Source organism: Mus caroli, chromosome 1, assembly GCF_900094665.2.
Source record: "Mus caroli chromosome 1, CAROLI_EIJ_v1.1, whole genome shotgun sequence".
NCBI classification, from domain to species: Eukaryota; Metazoa; Chordata; class Mammalia; order Rodentia; family Muridae; genus Mus; species Mus caroli.
The window spans coordinates 40,764,756-40,790,319 of NC_034570.1; the positions used below are offsets into that span (position 1 = coordinate 40,764,756).

At 40.2% G+C, this 25,564-nt stretch overlaps 2 protein-coding genes and 1 pseudogene across 2 annotated transcripts; 2 read left to right on the forward strand and 1 right to left on the reverse strand.

Moving 5' to 3' along the window:
- Positions 1 to 1,552: 1,552 nt before the first annotated feature.
- On the reverse strand, positions 1,553 to 3,054 carry LOC110295106 (annotated as a pseudogene).
- An 8,823-nt stretch (positions 3,055 to 11,877) lies between these two features.
- Asnsd1 (asparagine synthetase domain containing 1) lies at positions 11,878 to 20,135 on the forward strand. The gene is made up of 6 exons (XM_021158434.2): positions 11,878 to 12,100; positions 13,716 to 13,769; positions 14,585 to 14,660; positions 16,073 to 17,616; positions 17,870 to 18,051; positions 19,782 to 20,135. The coding sequence occupies exons 4-6, from the start codon at positions 16,165 to 16,167 to the stop codon at positions 20,029 to 20,031; spliced, it is 1,884 nt and encodes a 627-aa protein (XP_021014093.1). The 5' UTR covers positions 11,878 to 12,100; positions 13,716 to 13,769; positions 14,585 to 14,660; positions 16,073 to 16,164; the 3' UTR covers positions 20,032 to 20,135.
- On the forward strand, positions 11,884 to 20,135 carry Asdurf (ASNSD1 upstream reading frame). The gene is made up of 6 exons (XM_029481819.1): positions 11,884 to 12,100; positions 13,716 to 13,769; positions 14,585 to 14,660; positions 16,073 to 17,616; positions 17,870 to 18,051; positions 19,782 to 20,135. Exons 1-4 carry the CDS (start codon positions 12,011 to 12,013, stop codon positions 16,150 to 16,152), a joined length of 300 nt encoding a protein of 99 aa, XP_029337679.1. The 5' UTR covers positions 11,884 to 12,010; the 3' UTR covers positions 16,153 to 17,616; positions 17,870 to 18,051; positions 19,782 to 20,135.
- Positions 20,136 to 25,564: the final 5,429 nt, after the last annotated feature.

A 25,564-nucleotide genomic window follows, 5' to 3' on the forward strand; every position in this document is an offset into this window, starting at 1 on the left:
AATCATCACAGCCAATGAATCAGAATCTAACATCTCACCTAACATCTGTGCCAACCTCTAAGGAGAACCATTGTTCATTGAAACAGTTGATGAATGACTTCATGGATAGACCACCTTAATACACACACAGACACAGACACAGACACACACACACACACACACACACACACACATCATTTCTTAAATGAATGGAACCTGTTCCCTGCAGACTGAGAATGATGACAATCACTCAAGTCAAATAGCTTTGACAGTAGCAGGAAATCTGTATCCAGAAATCATGCCTACAATTCATTCTTTGGTGCAGCAGAACTGTCAGCTCTTACCTTATCTACTATGAAGGTAAAATACTTTGGTGATGTGAGGGACATTCAATTACAGCCTTATTGCAATGAATTCCAATATCCAAAAATTGTTCTTATTTTGTGTTTGTACCACAGTAAGCCAAGATTTTAAGCTCTACTAAAAGCAAAACAAACAAAAAGACTTTATTTATGTTCATTTAAAAAACTAATAGTCATATAGTATTTTAAAATATCATACAGTTACTATATTTGGAGTTATTTAAAATTATATTGAGAAAAACATATGTATTTTCAGTATTGCTGTAGACAAACATCTACATAAGATTGCTCAATTGATTGTTGTTTTACATCAAACAACTTATAAAATACTCATTTTTATTGTTACAATATTTTATAAATGTTAAAGACTATGATAAAAAATGAAAGGTATTACAGGTTTTGAAGGGGGGGCTCTTCGGGAGGAGTTGGGATACAAAAGGGAAAGAAGAATGTGATGTAAGTCTATTTACTCAAAATGTGTTTTTAAATGTTAACAAATTCAGATAAATTTGAAATTTTAAAATGGAAATTATGTATCTTTTCTCATCAAAATGCAGTAAAACTTAAATCAAAGGAAAAAAACAAACAAACAAAAAACCAATTCTCCTTGGTTCACCACCCTGATCTCCCTATTACGTCCCTTAATCATCTTGTTTTTACTTCTGACTTTTGGCCCCAACATTATGAACTGCTTGGTCACTTTTGTTAAAGAACTCATAGGTACATACAGCTAATGGTCTTAAAGCAGAGATAAAAAGAACTAGATATAGAAGACCAGGAGTATGAGCTATTAGAATACCAGCAATAGCTTCAGGATTGAAGCATGCACAAAGAAAAGGGGGAAATGAAGAGGTCAGCTCAGAGCCATTGGAAAATTTCACCAGGCACCCCTCCCTTCCTGGAAGAGACAGGTCAGAGAACATGTAGGCCTGATGGAAAAGGCTAATTAAGCCCTTACTACCTCATTCCCTGAAGACCAATCAGATTAAAGGGAGCACTCTTCTACCAATGATATTGTGTCTAGTTGCTGATACTCTATTCTGTCCCTAGAAACTGTATAAAAACTTGCCAAAGGGCTGCCCAGGGTTGCTGCCTCTCCTTCAGGTGCAGAATGACCCCAGTGAGCTGGAACAATAAATTCCTCTTGCTTTTGCATGGAAAAAAACATAGAAAATAAAATATAAAGCAGAGATGCCCCCTCCCATACCTGCTTACCCTTTCATCGGGTTCTGCCTCCTGCCTCTTCCAGGAGCCACTCTCTTGGAGGATGTATGCTTCTTTTTTGTCTTTGGAAACAAAGACAAAGTGGGATGCAGCAGAGTCATGACAGGCAAGTCCTGATTCTCTTGCTCATTCTCTTGAAGCAGCTGATTTTCTGAGGGGGAGATGATGTTTCCATGTCAGACTCTTCATCAGGTGGCACAGGCAATTTATCCTCCAATATGCTGCTGCAGACAGATGGGGCAGCCACAGCTCTGAAATGGAGTGCAAAGTTGAAATTACTTTTTTTCTCAGGACAGTGTAGAGCAATGGAAGGCATGGAGACACTTCTGGACACCTTGTGTTCTGATAGTGTCAAGGCAACAAGCCTGTGCTCCCCAGAAGGCTGGATATGGAAGAAGCTTAAGTTGGGCTCACTGGCCCTTCTCTTTAGGGGAGGACCAGAGACAGAGGGGTGTTCTTGGGATGAGGGCCACGTAGGGCACTGGTCCAGAGGCTTGGGTGATGTGGTAGATCCATGCTCAGACCCCTTGTGCACCTGTTCTTTAAGAATCAAATATGCCCCCCATCCGTTCATCATATTTTTTGTTGTGCAGGGATTCAATAATCTCTTTGGCATCAAACTGCATGCCACACAGCGTATCTATGATGTTGTAATTTAAATCAGTCACCGTTGGGATATTTACTTCATATTTTGTGATGTATGGATGCCTCTCGACGTCTTCAATGGAGGCCCTTCTCTCTGGAGGAACTGTGAGCATTTGGTGAACTAGATTTTCAAGTTGCCCAGAGAAATGAGTTGGAATATGATAGGTCATTGTGATGACATCTTCCTCAATATCTTTTATGGTGCCTCTTCTGAAGGGGTAATACCCAGTGGTGATAAAACAGAGCAGTACTCCCATACTCCACACATCTGCCTTTTTGCCATCATATGGTTCCCCTAGTAAAATTTCTGGGGCAGCATAGCACTTGGTCCTACATTTCATATGCAATAAGGTGCCAGGTGTCTGTTTTGTTGCAAGGCCAAAGTCCATCAGCTTCATGAGTCAGTCTTCATCCTCCATGATGTTTTGTGGTTTAATGTCTTTATGGATGATGTCAAAATTGTGGCAGTATTTTATGGCCGACACTATCTGCCTGAATATTTTTGTTGCCTCTTCTTTTCGAAGTGGGCCATCGTCCATTATCATATCGAATAATGTTCCTCCTGGAGCAAACTCGGTCACAAGATGTACATGTTTTGATGTCAGTAGGACCTGATCTGTAGGTAGAGACATATGATATTAGGATGGTGAAGTGTCTTGAGTATTGATACTTCAGACAGGATCCTTTTCATTCACTTCTCTGAGATCTCTATAGATTTTATCATCACAAGGGCCCTAATTTTTCTGTGGCAGGCAAGATTTATGGTGCCAAATTCACCCTGGCCAATGGAAGAAAGCATCCTATACTGTCTCACGAGGTTCTTATTTTGGAAGTACCTAGTCATGAGGCTTGGTATTCACTGTGCTCAGGTACACATAGGTTGTTGCAAAATAGAATCCTCAATCTGTTTCAAGATACAATGTCCATATGAAATGAAAAAAAATATTTGGCTTGTTAGTGTTCTTTGGTCTAAAAGTAGATTCAATAATCCACACTTTTATTCATATGTGTGTGTGTTTGTTTGTATGCATACATATATATATACATATAATTTTTAGATCCCCATTTTCTTTTCATGCCTCCCCCCCCCCAACTTTTCCACCTGAACATTAGATAGGAGATAGAAAAGGATAGAAGAAAGAAAAAAGAAGAAAGAAAAAAAAAGAAATCTGAGCTTAACTCCTTTATTTTGATTCCACCCTAATCAAGACCATTACCAACTTTTGCCCAAGCCCCCTTAAAGGATGACAAACATATACCACATTATAAATAACTAAAAACACCCACCTCCTTTTTGTGAATGGAATGTCACTCTCTGGACATCGCTTTCTGCCATTTCGCCGTGTCTTTTTCTTATGTGTGTCCAAAGGGAGTTAGGATATTGGCCAGTCTTAAGAAAGCTGGCTGAGACTGATGGGAGGGCTGGGCAGCGAGCAAGATGGCACAGACTCAGGGTACCAAGAGGAGAGTCTGTTACTACTACAATGGGGATGTTGGGAACTACTATTATGGACCAGGGCACCCAATGAAGCCTCACCAAATCAGCATGACTCACAATTTGCTGCTCAACTATAATCTCTACTGAAAATTGGAAATCTATCCTCCTCACAAAGCAAATGCTGAGTAGATGAGTAAGTACCACAGTGACGACTACATTAAATTCTGTGTTCTATTTGCCCAGATAATATGCCTGAATTCAGGAAGCAGATGCAAAGATTCAGCATTGGTGAGGACTTTCCAGAATTTGGTAGCTTGTTTGAGTTTCTATCAAATCACCATGGCCTAAGGCTGGTCTTCAATAACAGCAAAAACTACAGAATGCCCTCATACACATGGAAACTGAACAACTCTTTACTCAATGATAACTTGGTCAGGGAGGAAATAAAGAAAGAAATTAAAGACTTCCTGGAATTTAATGAAAATGTTGACACATCATACCCAAACTTATGGGACACAATGAAAGCAGTGCTAAGAGGAAAATTCATAGCACTAAGTGCCCTGGTAAAGAAACTGGAGAGATCTTACACTAACAACTTAACAGCACACCTGAGAGCTCTAGAACAAAAAGAAGCAAACTCACCCAAGAGGAGTAGGAGGCAGGAAATAGTCAACTCAGGGCTGACATCCATCAAATAGAAACAAAGAAAACAATACAAAGAATCAGCAAAATCAAAAGCTGGTTCTTTGAAGAACAACACGATAGATAAACCCCTAGCCAAGCTAACTAAAGGGTCAAGAAGCAGTATATAAATTAATAAAATCAGAAATGAAAGGGAAATATAACAACAGAAATGGAGGAAATTCAAAAAATCATCAGATCCTACTATAAAAGCCTATACTCAACAAAACTGGAAAATCTAGATGAAATGGACAGCACAGTCCAAACTCATTGGAAACATGAACACCATAAGGATCACAAAGGAATATGGAAATTTATAGAACCATGAAGAAGGGATTAACCTCTTCTTCTTCACAAACACACATAGGAAGAAGTAATATTAATGAGGAGACTGATGAGTGAATTGGAATTAAGTAGGTGTAGAGGGCATGAGGTCCTCATGCTTACAGATCACACTAGCAAAGCCAGGAATGTTAAACATGCAGGCTTTTCTCTTCAACAAAAGGAATTTATACTTGTTTCTGCTCAGAAATATGGGGATGAATGTAACTAATATCCTGGTGATCTTTGCTAGCTGTAGGGCCAGGCCTCCTAGAATCTTCCAGACTCTTGTGTTTATCTTTTTCCCCTAAAACATTTATCCTGAGCATTGCTTCTCAATCAATAGAAACCATCCTTGTGGAATAGGTCACAGGTACTTTCCAAAAGACATGAACTTTGCAAAAGAGTCTCAAGGTAGTTAGGCCTTAAGCTTTATTGTGATAATTATCACAAGGAAAGTTGTACTGCATTTAAATATGTCAAAAAGAAACTGCTTAGGATCTAACTTTAGAAGTTTTAACTAGTCCAGTTAATTAATCGTGCTAAAGCAGATTTTCCTCTTGCCTCATGCAGATCATTACTCTGCCAGCCAGGGTGCTTGCAGAGACCTCCCCAAAAGTATGAATGCCAGGCTTCATCAGAGTGAACTTATAGTGTATTAAAGAGAGAAAGAGTCAAGATATCCTGAACCTGTAAGAGAAAGGGCAAGTGGGAATGCACAAGGGAAGTATAGGACCAAGTAAAGAGAGTTTAGAATTGACTTTGAGAGCACTGGGATACACTAAGTAAGGTGCTGAAATGATATGGCCTACATACTTAAAAGTCCTCATAGTATTTGGGGTACAAAGATTCCTTAGTGGACTCAAAGAAAAAGTTGTGATAGTCGGGAAAGTACAATGGTCTAAAGTGTTAAATGGAGGCAGAGATGAGAAAAAGTCAAAAGCTTACAGTACTTAAGGAAATTCAGAAGAGTTTCATGTTTGATAGACTGTGAGAAGAGACGATGTATTGAGTCAAGGTTCCAGCACTATCTGGCTAGGGGCTCTGTTAGCTGCCAATAAAGAAGCCCTTGGGGAGAACACTGTAGTGCAAACATGTTGAGTTTAGTCACACATCACTTTGAATCAGCCCAATTAGATGTCTTAAGTAAAATGGGTATGAATGAAAAACAGAAAGCTAGCCTGAAGTTGCAGGGAAAGTTCTCCAGCCTATAGACTGTTAAGAGAAATCACAGAGACAGATCAATCACCCATTGTATGCTGGAAGCTCTGGAAGGCTCTCAGGATCAAGAGGTCCACATTCTAATAAAAATAACAATGCATGTGCCAGGCCAGAATTTTAGCTCAGCTGACATGAAAACTACACTGGAAATTCCTATTGTCTATATACTCTGCTTTCTTTCCTGCCCTCCAGAGATTCGCTTATTTAACATCATATTAGAAATTCATCTAAAAATTTACTAGCTAGCATTTTGTCTCAGCTTCAAACTCAGGCCAGGTATAGTGGCATATTCCTACAGTCTTTGCACTGGAGAGGCAAAGGCAGTAGGATAGCCCTGTGTTTGAGGCCAGCCTAGTGTATAGTGAGCACCGAGCCAGCCTGCCAGGGCTATATGATAAAACCATGTCTCAAAACATGCACAGAGTCTGGCAGTGGTGATGCCTGCCTTTAATCCCAGCACTTAGGAGGCAGAGGCAGGGAGATTTCTGAGTTTGAGGCCAGCCTGGTCTACAGAGCAAGTTCCACGACAGCCAGGGCTATAAAGAGAAACCCTGTCTCAAAAAAACAAAACAAAACAAAAAAAAACCCCAAAAATCAAAAATCAAAAAACAAAAAAACATGCACATACAAAAAAGGCTAGAACAATGAATGGCTCAAAGGTTAATAGCACTTGCAGAAGAACCAAGTTTGTTTCCCAGGCCCACACTGGGTAATTCAAAACTGCTTGTAACTCCAGTTCCAGAGGACCTAACTTCTGGATTCGTGTGTGTGTTGTGTGTGTGTGTGTGTGTGTGTGTGTGTGTGTGTGTGTGTGTGAATAAATAAGATATTTAACACATACAGGCAAACTTCAACAAAGAACATCTCTTAACATGCAAAAAGGCCTCACTTACAAATTTAAAATATGAGTTGAATTATATTCACATTTATATCACATTCTTTTCAGTACTGAACACGACATGCAGGAAGCCGACTACAGGATTTTCCGGACAGCCTTATGATGTCATGGACTTTATCGTTCATCGGGCGGTTAGGTCTGTGCCATTTGTAAATAAGTCCACAGTCTAAGGGGTTCTGGAACATGATGTTTCAAAATGTGCTTTGGAGCTTAAATTAGCATTGTATTCAATAGCAAACCTTCTGTTTGAAAGCTCACTTAACACCATAAATCATTACCTACTAGCCTAAGAGGCACTGACAATTCAGAGCTGTCTTCTTCCTCCATTTACCCCATTCTCTGCTTTCCTCTCATCCGCACTTCCCCCGTCTACTCCTCCCTCCCTCCCTCTCTCCTTTCCTCTCTTTCCCTCCGCTGCCCTTTCCTTTCCTTTCCTTCCCTTTCCTTTCCTTTCTTCCTCCCATCTTTCCTTCATTTTCCAAATAGTTTCTCCTTCCAAGCTTTTAGAGAATGAGACAGGTGATGCATATGAAATCTGAACAGCATATACAATGCCAAGTGTCCTGGTTTTGCAAAACACTCCAGCAGAAGCACGCCATTCATTCCAGAAAAGGAACCGTTCCCATAGACTGTGAAATCCAGTTCACCAGTTTACAAAACAAGGCAGACAACATGCTATCTCCCTGATGTGCTTTCTCAAAGATTAATTCCAGGCTTGACCAGATTTCACACAGCAAGGACAGACATTCTTGTGTTATTTTAAACTTGTATGCCTACAACTGTAAAACCAGCACATTTACCACTGAAATATGTGGCGATTAAGACATGTATATATGTCAAATCTGAACTGTGATATGCTATTAGAATAAAATTAATATGGATTATGAAGGCAGTGTTAAAGCATGTAAAAACACTCCTAGAAGACACTATTAGTGACTTTTACATGGAGTACATAATGAAACAAATGTTTTGGGATATAAAATGAGCTGAAGTGAAGGACATTATTTGACTTCATCTTATCCTGGTCTATTTGCCTTTTAAATTCAGGAATTAGATATGTTTATATTAAATATACGGTTCATATTTTTATTTTAATTTTTTATTAGATGTTTTCTTTATTTACATTTCAAATGTTATCCCCTCTCCTGGTTTCCCCTATGAAAACTCCCTTATCCCATCCTCCTCCCACTGCTCACCAGCCCACCCACTCCTGCTTCCCTGTCCTGGCATTTCCATACACTAGGGCATCGAGCCTTCTCAGGAACAAGGGCCTCTCCTCCCATTGATGTTTAACAAGGCCATCCTCTGCTATATATGCAGCTGGAGACGTGAATCCCTCCATGTATACCCTGTAGTTGGTGGTTTAGACCCTGGGAGATCTGGGGGTACTGATTGGTTCATATAGTTGATCCTCCTATGGGGTTGCAAGCTCCTTCAGGTCGTTGGGTCCTTGCTCTAGCTCCTCCATTGGGGACCTTGTGCTCAGTCCAATGGTTGGCTGAGAGCATCCACCTCCATATTTGTCAGGCACTGACAGAGCCTCCCAGGAAACAGCTTTATCAGGCTTCTGTCAGCAAGCACTTGTTGGCATCCAAAATAGTATCTGGGTTTGGTAACTGTACATGGGATGGTTCGCCAGGTGGGGCAGGCTTTGGATGGTCTCTCATTCAGTTTCTGCTCCACATTTTGTCTCTGTATCTCCTCCCATGGGTATTTTGTTCCCCTGTCTAAGAAGTACAGAAGTATCCACACTTTGGTCTTCTTTCTTCTTGAGCTTCATGTGGTTTGTGTATTGTATCTTGGTATTCCAAGCTTCTGGGCTAATATCCACTTAACAGTGAATGTATACCAGGTGTGTTATTTTGTGATTGGGTTACCTCACTCAGGATGATAATTTCTAGTTCCATCCATTTGTCTAAGAATTTCATGAATTCATCATTTTTAGTAGCTCAGTAGTATTCCATTGTGTAAGTGTACCACATTTTCTGTATCCATCCTCTGTTGACGGACATGTGGGTCCTTTCCAGATTCTGGCTATTATATATAAGGCTGCTATGAACATAGTGGAGTATGTGTCCTTATTACATGTTAGAGCATCTTTTGGGTATATGCCCAATGGGATAGCTGGGTTCTCCGGTAGTACTATGTCTAATTTTCTGAGGAACCACCAAACTGATTTCCAGAGTGGTTGAACCAGATTGCAATTCCACCAGCAGTGGAGGAGCATTCCTCTTTCTCCACATCCTCGCCAGCATCTGCTGTCACCTGAGCTTCTGATCTTTACCATTCTGACTGGTGTGAGGTGGAATCTCGGGGTTGTTTTAATTTGAATTTCCCTGATGAATAAGGATGTTGAACATTTCTATAGGTGCTTCTCAGTCATGTCGTATTCCTCAGTTGAAAATTCTTTGTTTAGCTCTGTACTCCATTTTTAATAGGGTTAGTTGGTTCTCTGGAGTCTAATTTCTTGAATTCTTAGTATATATTGAATATTAGTCCTCTATCAGATGTAGGGTTGGTAAAGATCTTTTCCCAATTTGCTGGTTGCTGTGTTGTCCTATTGATGACGTCCTTTGCCTGACAAAAGCTTTGTAATTTTATGGCATCCCATTTGTCAGTTCTTGATCTTGGTGCATAAACTATCAGTATTCTGTTCAGGAAATTTTTCCTTGTGCCCATGTGCAGGAGGCTCTTCCCAAATTTCTTTTCTATCAGTTTCAGAGTATCTGGTTTTATATAGAGGTCCTTGATCCACTTGGACTTGAGCTTTGTACAAAGAGATAAGAATGGTTCTGTTTGTATTCTTATGCGTGCTATCCTCCAGTTGAGCCAGCACCATTTGTTGAAAATGCTGTCTTTTTTCCACTATATTATTTTAGTCCTTTTGTCAAAGATCAAGTGACCATAGGTATATGGGTTCATTTCTGGGTCTTTAATTCTATTCCATTGATCTACCTGCCTGTCACTGTACCAGTACCATGCAGGTTTGTTTTTGTTTTGTGTTTTTTTNGTTGTTTTTTTTTTTTTTTTTTTAATAACTGTTGCTCTGTAGTATAGCTTGAGGTCAGGGATGCTTATTCCCTCAGAAGTTCTTTTATTGTTGAGAATAGTCTTTGATATCCTGGGATTTTTCTTATTCCAGATGAATTTGAGAATTGCTCTTTCTAACTCTATGAAGAATTGAGTTGGAGTTTTGATGGGGATTGCATTGAATCTGTAGACTGCTTTCAGATGGCGATTTTTACTATATTAATCCTGCCAATCCATGAGCATGGGAGATCTTTCCATCTTCTGAGGTCTTCTTCTATTTCTTTCTTCAGAGACTTAAAGTTTTTTGTCATACAGATCACTTGTTTGGTTAGAGTCACACCAAGATATTTTATATTATTTGTGACTATTGTGAAGTGTGTCACTTCCCTAATTTCTTTCTCAGCCTGTTTATCCTTTGAGTATAGGAAGGCTACTGATTTGTTTTAGTTAACATTATATCCAGCCACTTTGCTGAAGTTATTTATCAGCTGCAGGGGTTTCCTGGTGGAATTTTTTGGGGTCACTTAAGTATACGATCATATCATCTGCAAATCGTGATAATTTGACCTCTTCCTTCCCAATTTGTATCCCTTTAACCTCTTTTTGTTGTCTAATTTCTCTAGCTAGAACTTCAAGTACTATATTGGATATAAAGAGAGTGGGCAACATTTTCTAGTCCCTGATTTTAGTGGGATTGCTTCAAGTTTCTCTCCATTTAGATGTTGGCTACTGGTTTAAAGTATATTGCTTTTATGTTTAGGTATGGGCCTTGAATTCCTGATCTTTCCAAGATTTTTAACACAAAAAAGTGTTGAACTTTGTCAAATCTTTTTGCAGCATCTAATGAAATGATCATGTGCTTTTTTTTTTTGAGTTTGTTTATGTAGTAGATTAAATTGATGGATTTCTGTGAACCATCCCTGCATCCCTGGGATGAAGCCTCCTTGATCGTGGTGAATGAAGGCTGTGATGTGTTCTTGGATTCAATTGGCAAGAATTTTATTGAGTATTTTTGCATTTATATTCATCAAGGAAATTGGTGTGAAGTTCTCTTTCTTTGTTGGGTCTTTGTGTGGTTTTAGTATCAGCATTATTGTGGCTTCATAGAATGAATTAGATCTTGTTCCTTCTGTTCCTCCATCTATAGTAATTGAGGGTGTTGCTGTATATAATAGTCGGAGCTGCCATTTGTGTTCTCTTAGGGTCTGTATGACATCCGCCCAGGATCTTCTAGCTTTCATAGTCTCTGCTGAGAAGTCTGGTGTAATTCTGATAGGTATGACTTTGCATGTTACTTCACCTTTTTCCCTTACTGCTTTTAATATTCTTTTTTTGTTTAGTACATTTGGTGTTTTGATTATTATGTAATGGGAGGAATTTCTTTTCTGGTCCAATTAATTTGGAGTTCTGTAGGCTTCTTGTATGTTCATGGGCATCAAATTCTTTAGGTTAGGAAAGTTTTCTTGTTTAATTTTGTTGAGGATATTTACTGACCCTTTAAGTTGGGAATCTTCACTCTCTTCTATACCTGTTATCCTTAGATTTGTTCTTGTCGTTGTGTCCTGGATTTTCTGGATATTTTGGGTTAGGAGCTTTTTGCAATTTGCATTTTCTTTGACTGTTGTTTCAATGTTTTCTATGGTATCCTCTGCACCTGAAATCTGCATCTGGTGTGTTTTAAGACAGAGACAGTGAACTCATATACATAAAATAAGTAAATCTGAAGAAGAAGAGGAGGAGGAGGAGGAGGAGNGAAGAAGAAGAAGAAGAAGAAGAAGAAGAAGAAGAAGAAGAAGAAGAAGAAGAAGAAGAAGAAGAAGAAGAAGAAGAAGAAGAAGAAGGAGAAGAAGAGGGAGGGGGAGGGGAGGAGGAGGGGGAGGAGAAGAAAACCAAATTAAAGAGTATTAAATTATAGTGATTTATTTTTACATAGGATCCACTAGGGGGCGATACAGACCATTCATAGATTCTGCAGCCAAGCCACACCTACATTTAGCAGAAAACCAGTTAGCAATGGAGCACAACTCTTGATTCGACTTTTCACAACCCACTCCGGGCGCGCTTGCCACTGCGCAGGCGTGAGTGTGCGCACTCCATTGGTCGGGGTGCCGGAAGGGGCGGATTTCTGAGTGGAACCCAGGCTTCCGGCCCGGGCTGCTGGCCGCTGTTCCTTCCTCAGTCTGGGTTCTTGGCGTGCGGCACGGCGTGGCGATGCCCAGCAGTGGGGTGCACGCCGATGGCCGCGCCGCGCCGGGGCCCCCACACACATCGACTGCGCACGCCGAGGCCCTTAGCAGCAAGGTGCCGTGGGACGCCGGGGAAGGGTGGTGGGCGGCGGGCCCCGCTGTGCCCTGTAGCCTCCGCCTTGCATTCTCAGCACCAGCAGCTGATTCCCCTCCATCCTGCAGGTTTGCGACGATGGAGGCGTGTCCCCTGAAAAAATAGTGACAAACAGATGTGTTACTCAGTCACACACAGATCTGTTGCTCTGTGGCTGTGCTTCATCCAGTTAGCCACGCACCCGCCTGGGCGCCATCCATGACGTCCATCATAAAAGTTTAGAAGTCTACCTGTTCTTCCAGACTGAGGCAAAAGCTTCTTAGCCGATTTTCTCAGCTGCCTGTTACCTTAAAATAACATTCTCAACTTTAAGTGATCCTAAAAACATCTGTTTGGTCATCTCTTTATTATTCAACAAGGGAAAGGAGCACCCTAGCAAATTATTTTTTTCTATTCCTTTAGGATAGGGTTTCATAAATAACTCCGGCCAGCCTCAGATATTGTTGCTTAGGTATTACTTGAATAATTCTCTTGCCTAATAACCAGGATTTCAGGGAGGCACCCCATACCGGAACTAATCTTAACTTCCAGTTACAGACGAAAATCTTTAAACGTGTAGAGTGGAGGGGTGTGGGTATAGTCTTTGCAGATATTAAACATTCCTAAATTCTGTATTTTTTCTGTCCTATATGATATCTTCGGTATATTGCCTAATTCCCGCTGTACCACAGTGTACTGTGGTGTCACCTAAAGTGACACCTGTCATTCCTGTAATGAGCATAAAAACTCTGCAAGCAGACTTGAATCTCCAGGAAAGTGTACTCAATATGGCTTCGTAGGTTATTAGTACAGCTCTCAGTACTTAGACTATTTGCCTAGCTTAACGATACCAGCAATATGCAGTCCTTAATACTTGAAATAGAATGATACAGTGGTGGAAATCATGTATCAGTGCAGGTAGGGCATTCAGTACCATAGCACCATTTCATTTGTTTTATCCAAATGTCTGCCTGTCATCTAGTGCATACATCATAAAACCATTGGTTGTTGGTAAAGAGAAGAACTCACATTCATTTTATTTCTCTCTTTTAGTCTACAGCAAGACCTTATAAAACTAAAGGACTTGGGGTTTTGGGGGGTTTTTGTTGTTGTTGTTGTTTTGGGGAGAGGTTTTGTTTGTTTGTTTTTGGTTCTTTTGTTTGGTCGGTTGGTTTTTGGTTTTTCCAAAACAGGGTTTCTCTATGTAGCCCTGGCTGTCACAGAACTTACTCTGTAGACCAGGCTGGCCTCGAACTCAGAAATCTGCCTGCCTCTGCCCCTCAAGTGCTGAGATTAAAGGCATGCACCACCACTGCCCGGCTTAAAAGATTGGTATTAATTTGGGTAGGCAGTGTCTCACCCTGGTTAATGATGTGGGCTGTGGTGACTGGCCCCTGGCAAGCCTATGCTTCTCCTTCTCAAGCTGTCTTCTACTGATTCCAGACTGAGTGCTGGTGATTTGTTCAGTGTCCATTTAGACAGGCAGTCCATTATAGCCCCCAACCCCATCTTTAGTTTTAAAGCAGTGACTTAAAATGTTCTCACTAAACATACTTTGAAAACTTCCACTTTAGATTATTTTTCTTTACTTTAATAGATTAAAGAACAGAAAGTTATTGTGGATGAACTTTCTAATCTGAAGAAGAATCGGGTGAGTTGCTGTGGAAATCTGAATAGTATAGTACATTAAAATTATGATTTTGATCATTTATGCTAACATTACAAAATTCAAAGATCATAATTTAAAAACTAACGTGGTATCCTAGTTTGGTTTTGCATGTTTTAAATTTGTTTTTCCTGTATATGTCAATAGATCTCAGAGATAAAAAAAAAATCTTTATTATATTTTAACAAAAAAGAATGAAGTTTTTCACAGGAAACTTTAATATTCTAAATACTTAACCCGTTTAATGCCTTTTTTTATGAATGTGTTCATAAATCAGCTGCGATTATGTAATGACTGACATTCTTGACATTTCTGATATTGTCATTTGGGAAATATTAGATGTTAAGGCAAATTAATACAAATTTTTGGAGATCAAACTGTCAAAATGTGTAAATGCTGTTTGACACTTCTGAGTAACTGGTGTGTAAGCAGTTGTGAGGGTGCATGTGTGTTTACACGCAGAGGCGCTCATCAGCACCTGTAGTGACGATACAGTAAGTGTCTGAAGCTTGAGACCAGCAAAGAACTATAGTGTTGTACCCACATGGTCAGAAAAGGTCTTCATTTATGAAGTAAATTATAAACCTGTGGCTATGATAGCTTTTGTTACTGAAAGTGTGTGGTGTGATGATACATGCTAAGCAAACAACCAGTTCTGGGTGGCGTAGTATTCAGTGACTTTGTTTCTCTGTGGTAATTACTGTTCTGAATATTCCTGAAGTTCAAGAATAAATGATAACAGGATACTGTTCAGCCTCACTATGCAAGTCATACTCTGATATTGTCAATTACGTTTGCAGAGAGTATACAAGCAGCAACAGAATAGCAACATATTCTTTCTTGAAGATCGAACAAAAATCTTTTCTGAAAGTAAAAGTAAGTGGTGGTCGTCTTGGTTTTTGTTTTCAGAGTTATATATGGAATGCTACAGAAAACCTTTTGTAAGCTTTTTGTGGGGATTCATAATGGTGCCTCAGTTAAGCCCTATCTGAATAAATGTGTGTGTCGATTTAGTACAGTGGTCTGTTTTCCAGTTAGACTTCCAAAGAAATGTACAGTGGGTTGTTTATTGGTTTTTGGTTTTTTGGTTTTGGTTTTGTTTTTTGGGGGGAGGGGGTGGCAGGGGGAGTCCTTCAAGACAGTTTCTCTGTGTAGCCTTGGCTGTCCTGAAACTCAGTCTATGGATCAGGTTGGTCTTGAACTCAGAGATATGCCTGCCTCTTCCTCTCAAGTGCTGAGATTAAAGGCATGCGCTGCACCACAACCACCTTGCAGATGTTCTACAGTTTTAAAAAGACTCTTCCGGTAGGGCTTGGGCTGGGATTTGGATTGGCTTGGTCTTGGGCAGGCAGCCATAGCTGCAGAGAGTTCATGTTCATAACAACCCCATCATGTCTGGAAGACACGGTCTTGTAGCCGTCCTCCCAGTCTCTTGTTATGATGGTCTTCCTGTCTCCTCTTTTATCTGTGAGCTTTGGGTGTGATACAGATGTCCAGTTTAGAGTTGAGCACTCCACAGTCACTGATGGTCCACACTGCACCAGTTGTGGTTCTCTGTACTAACTGCCATTCAATGCCATTGTTGCTAGTGGCACATAGTCCCCTCCCCAGTAGAAGGAGATATGGATCGAGAAATAGAAAGTGGCCGTGATCAAAATATATCATAAACAAGTATGAAATTCTCAAGGAATTAAAAAATATAACTTTAAGACATATCCACTTTAGTTATTAAGTAAAGTAGTCATGTATATTTTAAGAGCTTGACAGAAATATGAAAAATCATTGTACAGTGACTTTCAGGGCTAATACTTTGAACATCTAAGGCAGCAGTTCTCAACCTGTGGGTCAGTACCCTCTTGGGGCGTCACATATCAGATATCTTGCATGTCAGATATTTATATTACAAGTCATAACAGTAGTAAAATTACAGTTATGAAGTAGCAATGAAATAATTTTTTGGTTGGGGTCACCACAACAGGAGGAACTGTATTAAAGGGTCGCAGCATTAGGAAGGTTGAGAAATACTGCTCTAAGGTCTTGAAGTATTTAAAAATTATATATCTAAGGTGTTTAGCCAAGTGATTGGACAAAGTATGTATTCAGTGGAAAGAAAATACTACCAAAATATCAGCATTGTTTGTCACTAAAGCATTGTGAATTATTGCTGGCATTTGCACAGTGAATCTCATATGGTTTAATCTTGAGAAGTAGCCTGTTTTGTCCATGAAATAATAGATAAATATTTTCGAACTTTCACTTCAATATTTTTTCTCACTTCCTCCTAACAGATACATTAGACGAACTAAAAAAAGAATACCAAGCATTAGAAAACTCAGAGACAACCAAAGTCAAGACACAGTCAGCCTGACTTCACATAACCATGTGTGGCATTTGCTGTTCTGTAAGCTTCTCTGTTGAACACTTCAGTAAAGATTTAAAAGAGGATTTGCTGCGGAATCTTAGACGGCGGGGCCCCAGTAGTAGCAGGCAGTTGTTAAAATCTGCTGTTAACTATCAGTGTTTATTTTCTGGTCATGTTCTTCATTTAAGAGGTGTTTTGACTATCCAACCTGTAGAAGATGAACATGGCAATGTGTTCTTATGGAATGGAGAAGTTTTTAATGGAGTGAAGGTTGAAGCAGAAGAAAATGACACCCAGGTTATGTTCAATAGCCTTTCTGCCTGTAAGAATGAGTCTGAAATTTTGCTGCTCTTCTCTAAAGTGCAAGGTCCATGGTCGTTTATCTATTATCAGGCCTCTAGCCATCACTTATGGTTTGGTAGGGACTTTTTTGGTCGGCGTAGCTTGCTTTGGCAGTTTAGTAATCTGGGCAAGAGTTTCTGCCTTTCGTCAGTTGGTGCCCAGGTATCTGGAGTTGCAGACCAGTGGCAAGAAGTTCCAGCATCTGGAATTTTCCAAATTGATCTCAATTCTGCTGCTGTTTCCAGATCTGTGATCTTAAAATTATATCCTTGGAGATACATTTCTAAGGAGAATATCGCCGAAGAATGTGGTAATGACCTGACTCAGACTCCAGCCGAATTGCCAGAGTTTGTATCAGTGGTAATAAATGAAGCCAACCTGTACCTCTCAAAACCTGTCGTTCCCTTAAATAAGAAGCTGCCCGAGATTCCATTGGAAATCCAATGTAGAAACAATTCCAGCATTCCAGGTACAAGAGAGACACTTGAGATATTTCTTACAGATGAACACACGAAAAAAATAGTTCAGCAGTTCATTGCCATCCTCAATGTTTCAGTCAAGAGACGCATCTTATGTTTAGCTAGGGAAGAAAATCTGGCATCAAAGGAAGTTTTAAAAACTTGTGATTCGAAAGCAAACATTGCAATCCTGTTTTCTGGAGGTGTTGATTCTATGGTGATTGCAGCCCTTGCCGATCGTCATATTCCTTTAGATGAGCCAATTGATCTTCTGAATGTGGCTTTTGTGCCTAAACAAAAGACAGGGCTACCTATTCCTAACACAGAAAGAAAACAGCAGAACCACCATGAGATCCCTTCTGAAGAGTCCTCTCAGAGTACTGCTGCGGATGAGGGGCCAGGTGAGGCTGAGGTACCAGACCGAGTCACAGGAAAAGCAGGACTAAAGGAACTACAGTCTGTCAACCCTTCTCGAACTTGGAATTTTGTGGAAATAAATGTTTCTCTTGAAGAACTACAAAAACTAAGAAGAGCTCGAATATGTCACTTAGTTCAGCCATTGGACACAGTTCTGGATGATAGCATTGGCTGTGCTGTGTGGTTTGCTTCTAGAGGAATCGGTTGGTTGGTGACCCAAGATGCTGTGACATCTTACAAGAGCAGTGCAAAGGTATGATCCAGGACTGTTGCTCAGAATTTATGAGACCTAATTTTGACTGAAGCTTTCAACATTTAAGGTTTATGAATATACAGTACTATAGTTACACTTTCTAGTACAGTGTATTTGTTTGTTTTACTGTTTTCTGACTCACAGTTTTCCTCCTAAAATGTTAGGACTATAACTCTTTAGCCTGCATAAGAAAAACACAACTTGTTTTCTTTATCCTCTTGTCGTGTCTCTGGCTTTCTTTACTCTTCTATAGGTGATTCTTACTGGGATTGGTGCAGATGAACAGTTGGCAGGTTATTCCCGGCATCGTGCCCGCTTTCAGTCTCTTGGCCTAGAAGGATTGAACGAGGAAATAGCAATGGAATTGGGTCGAATTTCTTCTAGAAACCTTGGTCGTGATGACAGAGTTATTGGTGATCATGGAAAGGAAGCAAGGTAACTCATTACTGAATGCTTTTTAAGAAAATTACAAAGGAGGTTTTACATTCCCTTTCCCTTGGAGATTGGTTCCAGCAAAGCAGGAGAGCAGGCACGCTGTCTCTTTATAAACGTGGTCAAGAGCAAAGCTGATGGAGCCAGGAAGCCATTGATTCCTCATAAGCAACTTTGCAGTCATGTTCTGAAGTGATGGAATGGGTCGTTCTTTTTAGGACCACAAGGAAAACAGGACAGTTAAAGTGCCAAGCACAGGCAGTTTAAACGTTTGGTTTTGTCTGTGTAGGCATGACTACTGTAGTGATCGGTGGAGGTCCCAGTCCTGGATTTCTGTCTATTGAGTGAGTTCTTTTTTTTTTTAATTTTTAAACACGATTTAACACTATTATAGGGGGTATAAAATCTTCAGAGACCCAGGCACTCTCATATATGCTTTTAAAATCTTGGGTTTATTTTTACCTAAAACATACTTATAATAAAGACATACTTAAGTGTAGCATTTTTAATTTAAATATTAAGGATAAAGGAAGATGTGATGGAATGAAGAGTTGAACTATCAACCTGAGTATAGTAGTTTACATTCATCAGACAGAGTTGGGAAAGTCATGAGTTCAAGGCCAGTTTGGGCTTCATAGCAAGACCCTGCCTCAAAAATAAAAATGAGTGAAACTATTTAGCTAATAAATGGCATTTGTTAAAAGGATTCAGTAGGCAAGAAGGAGGAGATCATGTAAGCCTCGTGAAGACAGGGGCATCGTTGTACACGTGCTTCCCTCTTTGTGTGTCTGAGAATCCTCCCCAACCTTTATTGCATGGCTTTGCCCTTTCTGTTGACTATGACTGCCTTTACCCAAGTGTTCCTGTGGTGCCAATGCTACTCCAGATGACATTGGTAATGCTGCTCTACTTCTTAATCCTATTTTACCCAAGTGTTCCTGTGGTGTCAATGCTACTCCAGATGACATTGGTAATTCTGCTCTACTTCTTAAACCTATTTTACCCAAGTGTTCCTGTGGTGCCAATGCTATTCCAGATGANATTGGTAATNCTGCTCTACTTCTTAATCCTATTTTACCCAAGTGTTCCTGTGGTGCCAATGCTATTCCAGATGACATTGGTAATGCTGCTCTACTTCTTAATCCTATTTTAAATAAGTAATACTATCTTACATAGTACGTAAGCTGTTCTCCTTCTTCAGAATGTAACGAGAAATGGTCAAGGGTTGAAGGATAGGAAAAAAGAAATTTAATTCATCATCAGGTAGATGAAGGAGGAGAGTACTTTGTCTGATGAAGTAGTTAATTCCAAAGGCATCATACGAAATTATTATAATGTTATATATACTCAGATGAGAATGTTTTTATAAGAGTACAGTATAACTATATTGCATTTTATGGGTACAAGGTAAGGATGGGATGATATTACAAACAAAACCAAAAAAGAGAAAACCCCTAAGTTTATAGAAAAGTAAACAAACAAAAGGGCAGATCATTACTCAGAGTTCAGTTTCTGCAGACATACTCAAAGCAGACATAAATTCATGATCATTTCGTGAACATACTGGGGACATGCACAAAGATACTCTGAAAAAACTTGAGAATTGTTGCAATAAAGTTAGTAGTTAGCTACTTTTTTAATGTAGTTATATTTTGGCCATTAAAATGTTTAAATGGTCATAAACAGACTATTTTTAATAACAATCACTATTTTTTTATTTTGATCAATTTTAGATTTCCTTTCCTGGATGAAAATGTTGTGTCTTTCCTAAATTCTCTGCCAGTTTGGGAAAAGGTAGACCTCACTCTGCCCCGTGGAGTTGGTGAGAAGCTTATTTTACGACTTGCAGCTATGGAACTTGGTCTCCCAGCCTCTGCCCTTCTGCCAAAACGAGCCATACAGTTTGGATCTAGAATTGCAAAACTGGAAAAATCTAATGAGAAGGCATCTGATAAGTGTGGAAGGCTCCAAATCCTATCTTAGAAAACCTCTCTCAAGATTACATCATAACAAGATTATTCTACCCTGTACTTTGTGACGGTTACCTCAAAATAAACAGCTGCTGCCTCACTGTGGGTGTAGTAGTTTCAGAGTTCATTGTGTTAATTTTACTTTTCTCATCAGAGCTCCATTTGAAAAGACAGGGGTTTCATAGATAGTCTCAGCCTTGAGATCATTCAAAGAAAGACCAGAAAATACAGGGTTTCAGTTGGCCTTTTTAGAAGCTTCACCTGAGAAGTGAGGTGAAGTGGGGTGGAGATGCAGCATTATCCAGCTCTTCGAAGCCTTGATGACTTCCAGTTTGCAAATGCAGGAAAGGGCTTTTAGGACCAAATTGCACAGAGGGCATGCAAGGTCATTTGCCCACCCTAGTACCTTGCCCTGTGCATTTCTTCTATCTGGTTGTTCTTGTGTTAAATCCTTTTGAGTGTAAATTCCTGAGTTCTATAAGCACACTGTTGACACTAGGGAGAGGGGTTGTGAGCGTTGAGTTCATAAATGGCTGGAGAGAAGGAGCTGAGGTCCTGACTTGAACTAAGCACTTGAAGTGCTAGTCTTTTAGGACTGAGGTTTTAAACCTGAGACTTGACACTGACTCCTAATAGACAGTGTCAAGATTGAGTTAGATTATAGAATACCCAGGTAATGTTCAGAGAAATACAGGGGTAGAGGGACTAATATCAGTGTAAGACCATGGGCAGGTTGCTTCCCCAAGGTCTTCATAGCAGCATACCTACACATAATTCAATTGTTATTATTGCCAGGAACCTTGATTTGGGCTTTGAAGATTCTACAACTCTAATTCTACTTCTACCCCTCCCCCAAATCTACTTGTCCCATTTTTAGCCATTCACAGAAAGATTAGTTAGCCCAAGACCTATGCCTTCTTCACAGCATCAGAACTCTTAGACAAATTTATTTCTCAAAGTTGTGAGTGAAAGAATCCAAGAGCAAAGATGCCAGCAGAATTAGTATTAGAACTACAACCTGCTGTGTATTTGCATCAGAACTTCCAGCTTATCCGTAGTTACACCATTTTCTTCCTTCCCCCTAAAACCAGAAATGGTCATCTACCTATCAAAAGTGTCTCTGCTACTCACTGTATTGTGTATCAAACTGATAGCAATCTGACGAGCTCTTGCCTACACCCGTCTCAGCTCACCGCAGTTCAGTATCACCCCCACTCTCCTGAGCTAGTAACCACCTTGTAACATTACTGTTTGGATCTATCTATATCTAGGGCAGACACTTCTGATCCTTTTATTTTTAGTAAAGAATTGTTAGGAGACTGACAGACTAACCTGACAAAGGCCGCCTTCTGCCTGAGTTCCTGGTAAATTAAGTTTTACACATGAGCCTAAGTTCTTCCCTAGCCACTAAGAATTTTATTGCTCAGTGTAAAAATCAGGGGAGTTAACCTTAAATTTCCCCTGACCTGGCAGCAGCAACTAAAACAGTTGGCCATGTCCTCCCCTTATTCATGAAACATCCCTGGCTTAGGACAGTTGAAACTCTCCTATCCCTTCTTTATCTTAGGCTGCCCCTAACCTGCTCTGGCCCTCCTCTTCTCTCCTTCCCTCTGTCAGTCCTATTACAAAGCTCTGATTTTCCTCCAACTGACCTTTAAATGTTAAATATCATAGGTTTCCGTACAAGATATCAACAATATGTTCTTCCTTGGTGATTTCAACCACTCCTCTGGCTTAAGTTACTTTAAACTTATATAAATTTGTATGCCTCATCCCAGCTGCCATTTTAATCTACTCCTGATACCTAAAAGATGTATCTGATATTTCTGTTTCTCTGATTCTTTAAGGTGAATTGTGTTTACAGCTGAACTTAATCTTGTTTTGACACCCTTATAGAAACTCAAGGATCACCCTAACATTTTCAGCACATTGCAACCCCATAATGTGTTTGTTATCAATAGCCCACCTCAAATTTCACAGCACTCCGCAGTCATCACCCTGCACCTGACCTTCAGTTATGTGGGATAAACTCAAAATTCCACCCTGCATCTCACCCAATTTTATGTACTTGTTTTGTGCCCACATTCCTTGGGTTCGATGGAGTGATTTGTTTATCAAACTTTAAAGAACAACACCCTGTCCCAGAAGATCGATTTCAGCAATTGTTTGCATGGGTAGCTCTTATTTTTGCACCCTATTTTAAAAGTCACTCCACAGGCATCTGGATGGATGTTCCTTTTGGTACTGCCAACATCTTACACCACATTGGCAAGCATGTGGGATTTTTGCCGTTTTCCCTCTATCTGTGGTCTCATCCTCCAGCATGCTGTGTGCCTCATAATTGATGTTCAGTAAATGTTTGTTGCATAATAGGATTCCAGAGGGGCCGCAGCCTAGCACTGGCCCATGACACGCCAGGATTTCTGTTGTTTCCCTTATAAGCAAATGCACAGTAGCAGAGACAGTATGGGGCTGAGCTGAGATCTAGAGAGAGAGGTTAGAGCATTTGTTCTCATGGGATCAACTGCTAGGCTGTGGCCATCAGGCAACATGTACAGAGGTCGCCCCAGTTGCAGACCATGCACACTCGGCCTAAGGCATAACCTGCATGAGGGAGACCCTAGGACAGCTTTAACTGGCTCAGGGGTTTCCCAGGAGTTCAAATCAACTTTAGCCCTCAGCACAGGTAAGGCCCTCCCAGCTTCCCTGAGCATCTCGAGCTCTTCAGTTCTGGTGAGGCAGGGCTTCCCTGAGCAACTTGAGTGCCTCAGTTGTGAGGAGGCAGTTCAGGACCATCGAGAAACCATTCCAAGTAACGACTGTCTGTTCCTGGAAATACTTAGGAACCATCGTCGAAGCAACTCTCCTAGCCAAGAAAATCATTTCCAAGTAGGCCTCTCCCTTTTCCTAGTCTCTTCCCATGACCATGCAGTTGCTGTTGATTATGATCACAAGTCTTGGAGAAGGGTTCCGGTTCTCAAAACTTTGAGCCCCCATCATGTCCTGGGATCTCCTAAGTTTACATGTTGGCTGCTATGAAGTAGTAGAAAAATGCCCCCGCAAGCAGGATTCTATACACAGTGTCAGCATTAACTACAAAATACAATTTCTCTGCCCCACCATTGTGTAATCCAGAAACAGGTATTTTAAGAAGGTTTAGGTGATTTTGATGCAAGGTAAATTTCAAAAATCACTATAGCAAAAGAAGGCCAATGACATTAAAGAAGTAAAATAAGTACTGTGTTTTATATGTGGAGCATCTTAGATGCTCAGAAAAGAATAACAGTTATTATTGTGAAAGCAGCATTCAGTTGTTCTAGAACAAAGGAGTAGGTGGGCGGAACAGGTCAGCAGGTGAGTCAGGACCTGGGCTGAAACGCCACAAGAGAGGGAGGGCGTGCAGGTCTCAAGAGTTTCTAAGAAGGGAAGGACAGTGTGTAAGAAAGGATTGAGTAAGAAGGCAGAAAAGAGAAGGAGGTGGTTAAAATATATACAATGAAAAATACAAAGCAATAGCTTCTCATATACAAACTTAATGGTTTTCTAAAATATAGGCACATGCCATTTAATGATGAAGTTCTGTTTAGTTTTTTACCAAGTCACACAAGTTAAGGTCATTTAAAAAAAATATATCTCCTTGGGCGAGAATTGGCGGATGCTCACATGATCCCCAGAGGACTCACCACACGATCTTAGGATCACTGGTGAGTGGAAGACAACATCTGTTCCAAACCAATTGTGATTGGCCTGTGACAGCAGGAGCAAGGACACTGGAGCGCTGCCTGACCAGAGGCTCAGGTTCCTTCTGAACGGTACTGGTATGCCTTGGTTTTAAACAGACCAGACAGCTCCATGGTCCTCAGAGGAGACACCACTTCCAGGTGCTGTAACAAACCCAGGATCTTGGGATTCCAGTATCCCAGGATAACAGGAGCTTGGTCACAACAGCATCTCAGGGTCTCAGAGGAAGCTTGACTGCCAAGAACTCTGATACACCCAGAATCTCAGGTTCACAGGAGCCAGGAATCACAGGATCACAGAGAAAGCTGGGCTCTGAGGAGTCCTGAATCAACCGGGATTATACCAAGGACAGGCTCCAATCAGACATATTGAGGTCAGCAAGCACTTGAGATAATCAGATGGGAGAAGGCAAGCATAAGAACAGCAGCAACAGAAACCAAGGTTACTTGGCATCATCAGAACCAAACTCTCCCACCATAGCAAGTCCTGGATACACCATCACACCAGAAAAAGAAGACATGGATCTAAAGTCACTTCTCATGATGATGTTTGATGACTTTAAGAAGGAAATACAGGAAAGCAGAGGTAAACAGCTAGAAGCCCTTAAAGAGAAAACACAAAAATCCCTTAGAGATTTACAGTAAAACACAACCAAACAGGTGAAAGAATTGAACAAAACCATCCAGGATCTAAAAATGGAAGAATAAAGAAACAATAAAGAAATCACAAAGGGAGACAACTCTGGAGATAGAAACTCTAGGAAAGAAATCAGAAGCCATAGATGCAAGCATCAGCAACAGAATACAAGAGATGGAAGAGAGAATCTCAGGTGCAGAAGATTCCATAGAGAACATGGACACAACAATCTAAGAAAATGCAAAATGCAAAAAGATCCTAACTCAAAACATCCAGGAAATCCAGGATACAATGAGAAGACCAAACCTAAGGATAATAGGTATAGATGGGAATGAAGATTTTCAAATTAAAGGGCCAGTAAATATCTTCAACAAAATTATAGAAGAAAACTTCCCTAACCTAAAGAAAGAGATGCCCATGAACATACAAGAAACCTACAGAACTCCAAATAGACTGGACCAGAAAAGAAATTTCTCCCAACACATACTAATCAGAACAACAAGTGCACTTAAAAAAAAAAGGATACAATATTAAAAGCAGTTAGGGAAAAAGGTCAAGACAGATCTATTAGAATTACATCAGACTTCTCACCAGAGACTATGAAAGCCAGAAAATCCTGCCTACTTTCTCCTTACCTAGTCAATATAGTACTTGAAGTCCTAGCCAGAGCAATTAGACAACAAAAGGAGATCAAGGGGATACAAATTGGAAAAAAAAAGTCAAAATATCACTTTTTGCAGATGATATGATAGTATATATATAGTGACCCTAAAAATTCCACCAGAGAACTCCTAAACCTGACAAACAGCTTCAGTGCAGTAGCTGGACATAAAATAAACTCAAACAAATCAGTGGCCTTTCTCTACACAAAGGATAAACAGACTGATAAAGAAATTAGGGAACAACACCCTTCACAATAGTCACAAATAATATAAAATACCTTGGCGTGACTCTAACTAAGGAAGTGAAAGATCTGCATGAGAAGAACTTCAAGTCTCTGAAGAAAGAAATCAAAGAAGATCTCAGAAGATGGAAAGATCTCCCATGCTCATGGATTGGCAGGATCAATATTGTAAAAAATGGCTATCTTGCCAAAAGCAATCTACAGATTCAATGCAATCCCCATCAAAATTCCAACTCAATTCTTCAACAAATTAGAAAGAGCAATC

Excerpts from the sequence above, each read along its gene's own strand:
- Asdurf (XM_029481819.1), top strand. The coding sequence starts at position 12,011 with ATGCCCAGCAGTGGGGTGCACGCCGATGGCCGCGCCGCGCCGGGGCCC. Across the intron at positions 12,101-13,715 it reads CCGAGGCCCTTAGCAGCAAG|ATTAAAGAACAGAAAGTTAT; the intron begins GTGCCGTGGGAC and ends TTACTTTAATAG. Across the intron at positions 14,661-16,072 it reads AATCTTTTCTGAAAGTAAAA|ATACATTAGACGAACTAAAA; the intron begins GTAAGTGGTGGT and ends TCCTCCTAACAG.
- Asnsd1 (XM_021158434.2), top strand. The coding sequence starts at position 16,165 with ATGTGTGGCATTTGCTGTTCTGTAAGCTTCTCTGTTGAACACTTCAGT. Across the intron at positions 17,617-17,869 it reads CTTACAAGAGCAGTGCAAAG|GTGATTCTTACTGGGATTGG; the intron begins GTATGATCCAGG and ends ACTCTTCTATAG. Across the intron at positions 18,052-19,781 it reads GATCATGGAAAGGAAGCAAG|ATTTCCTTTCCTGGATGAAA; the intron begins GTAACTCATTAC and ends GATCAATTTTAG.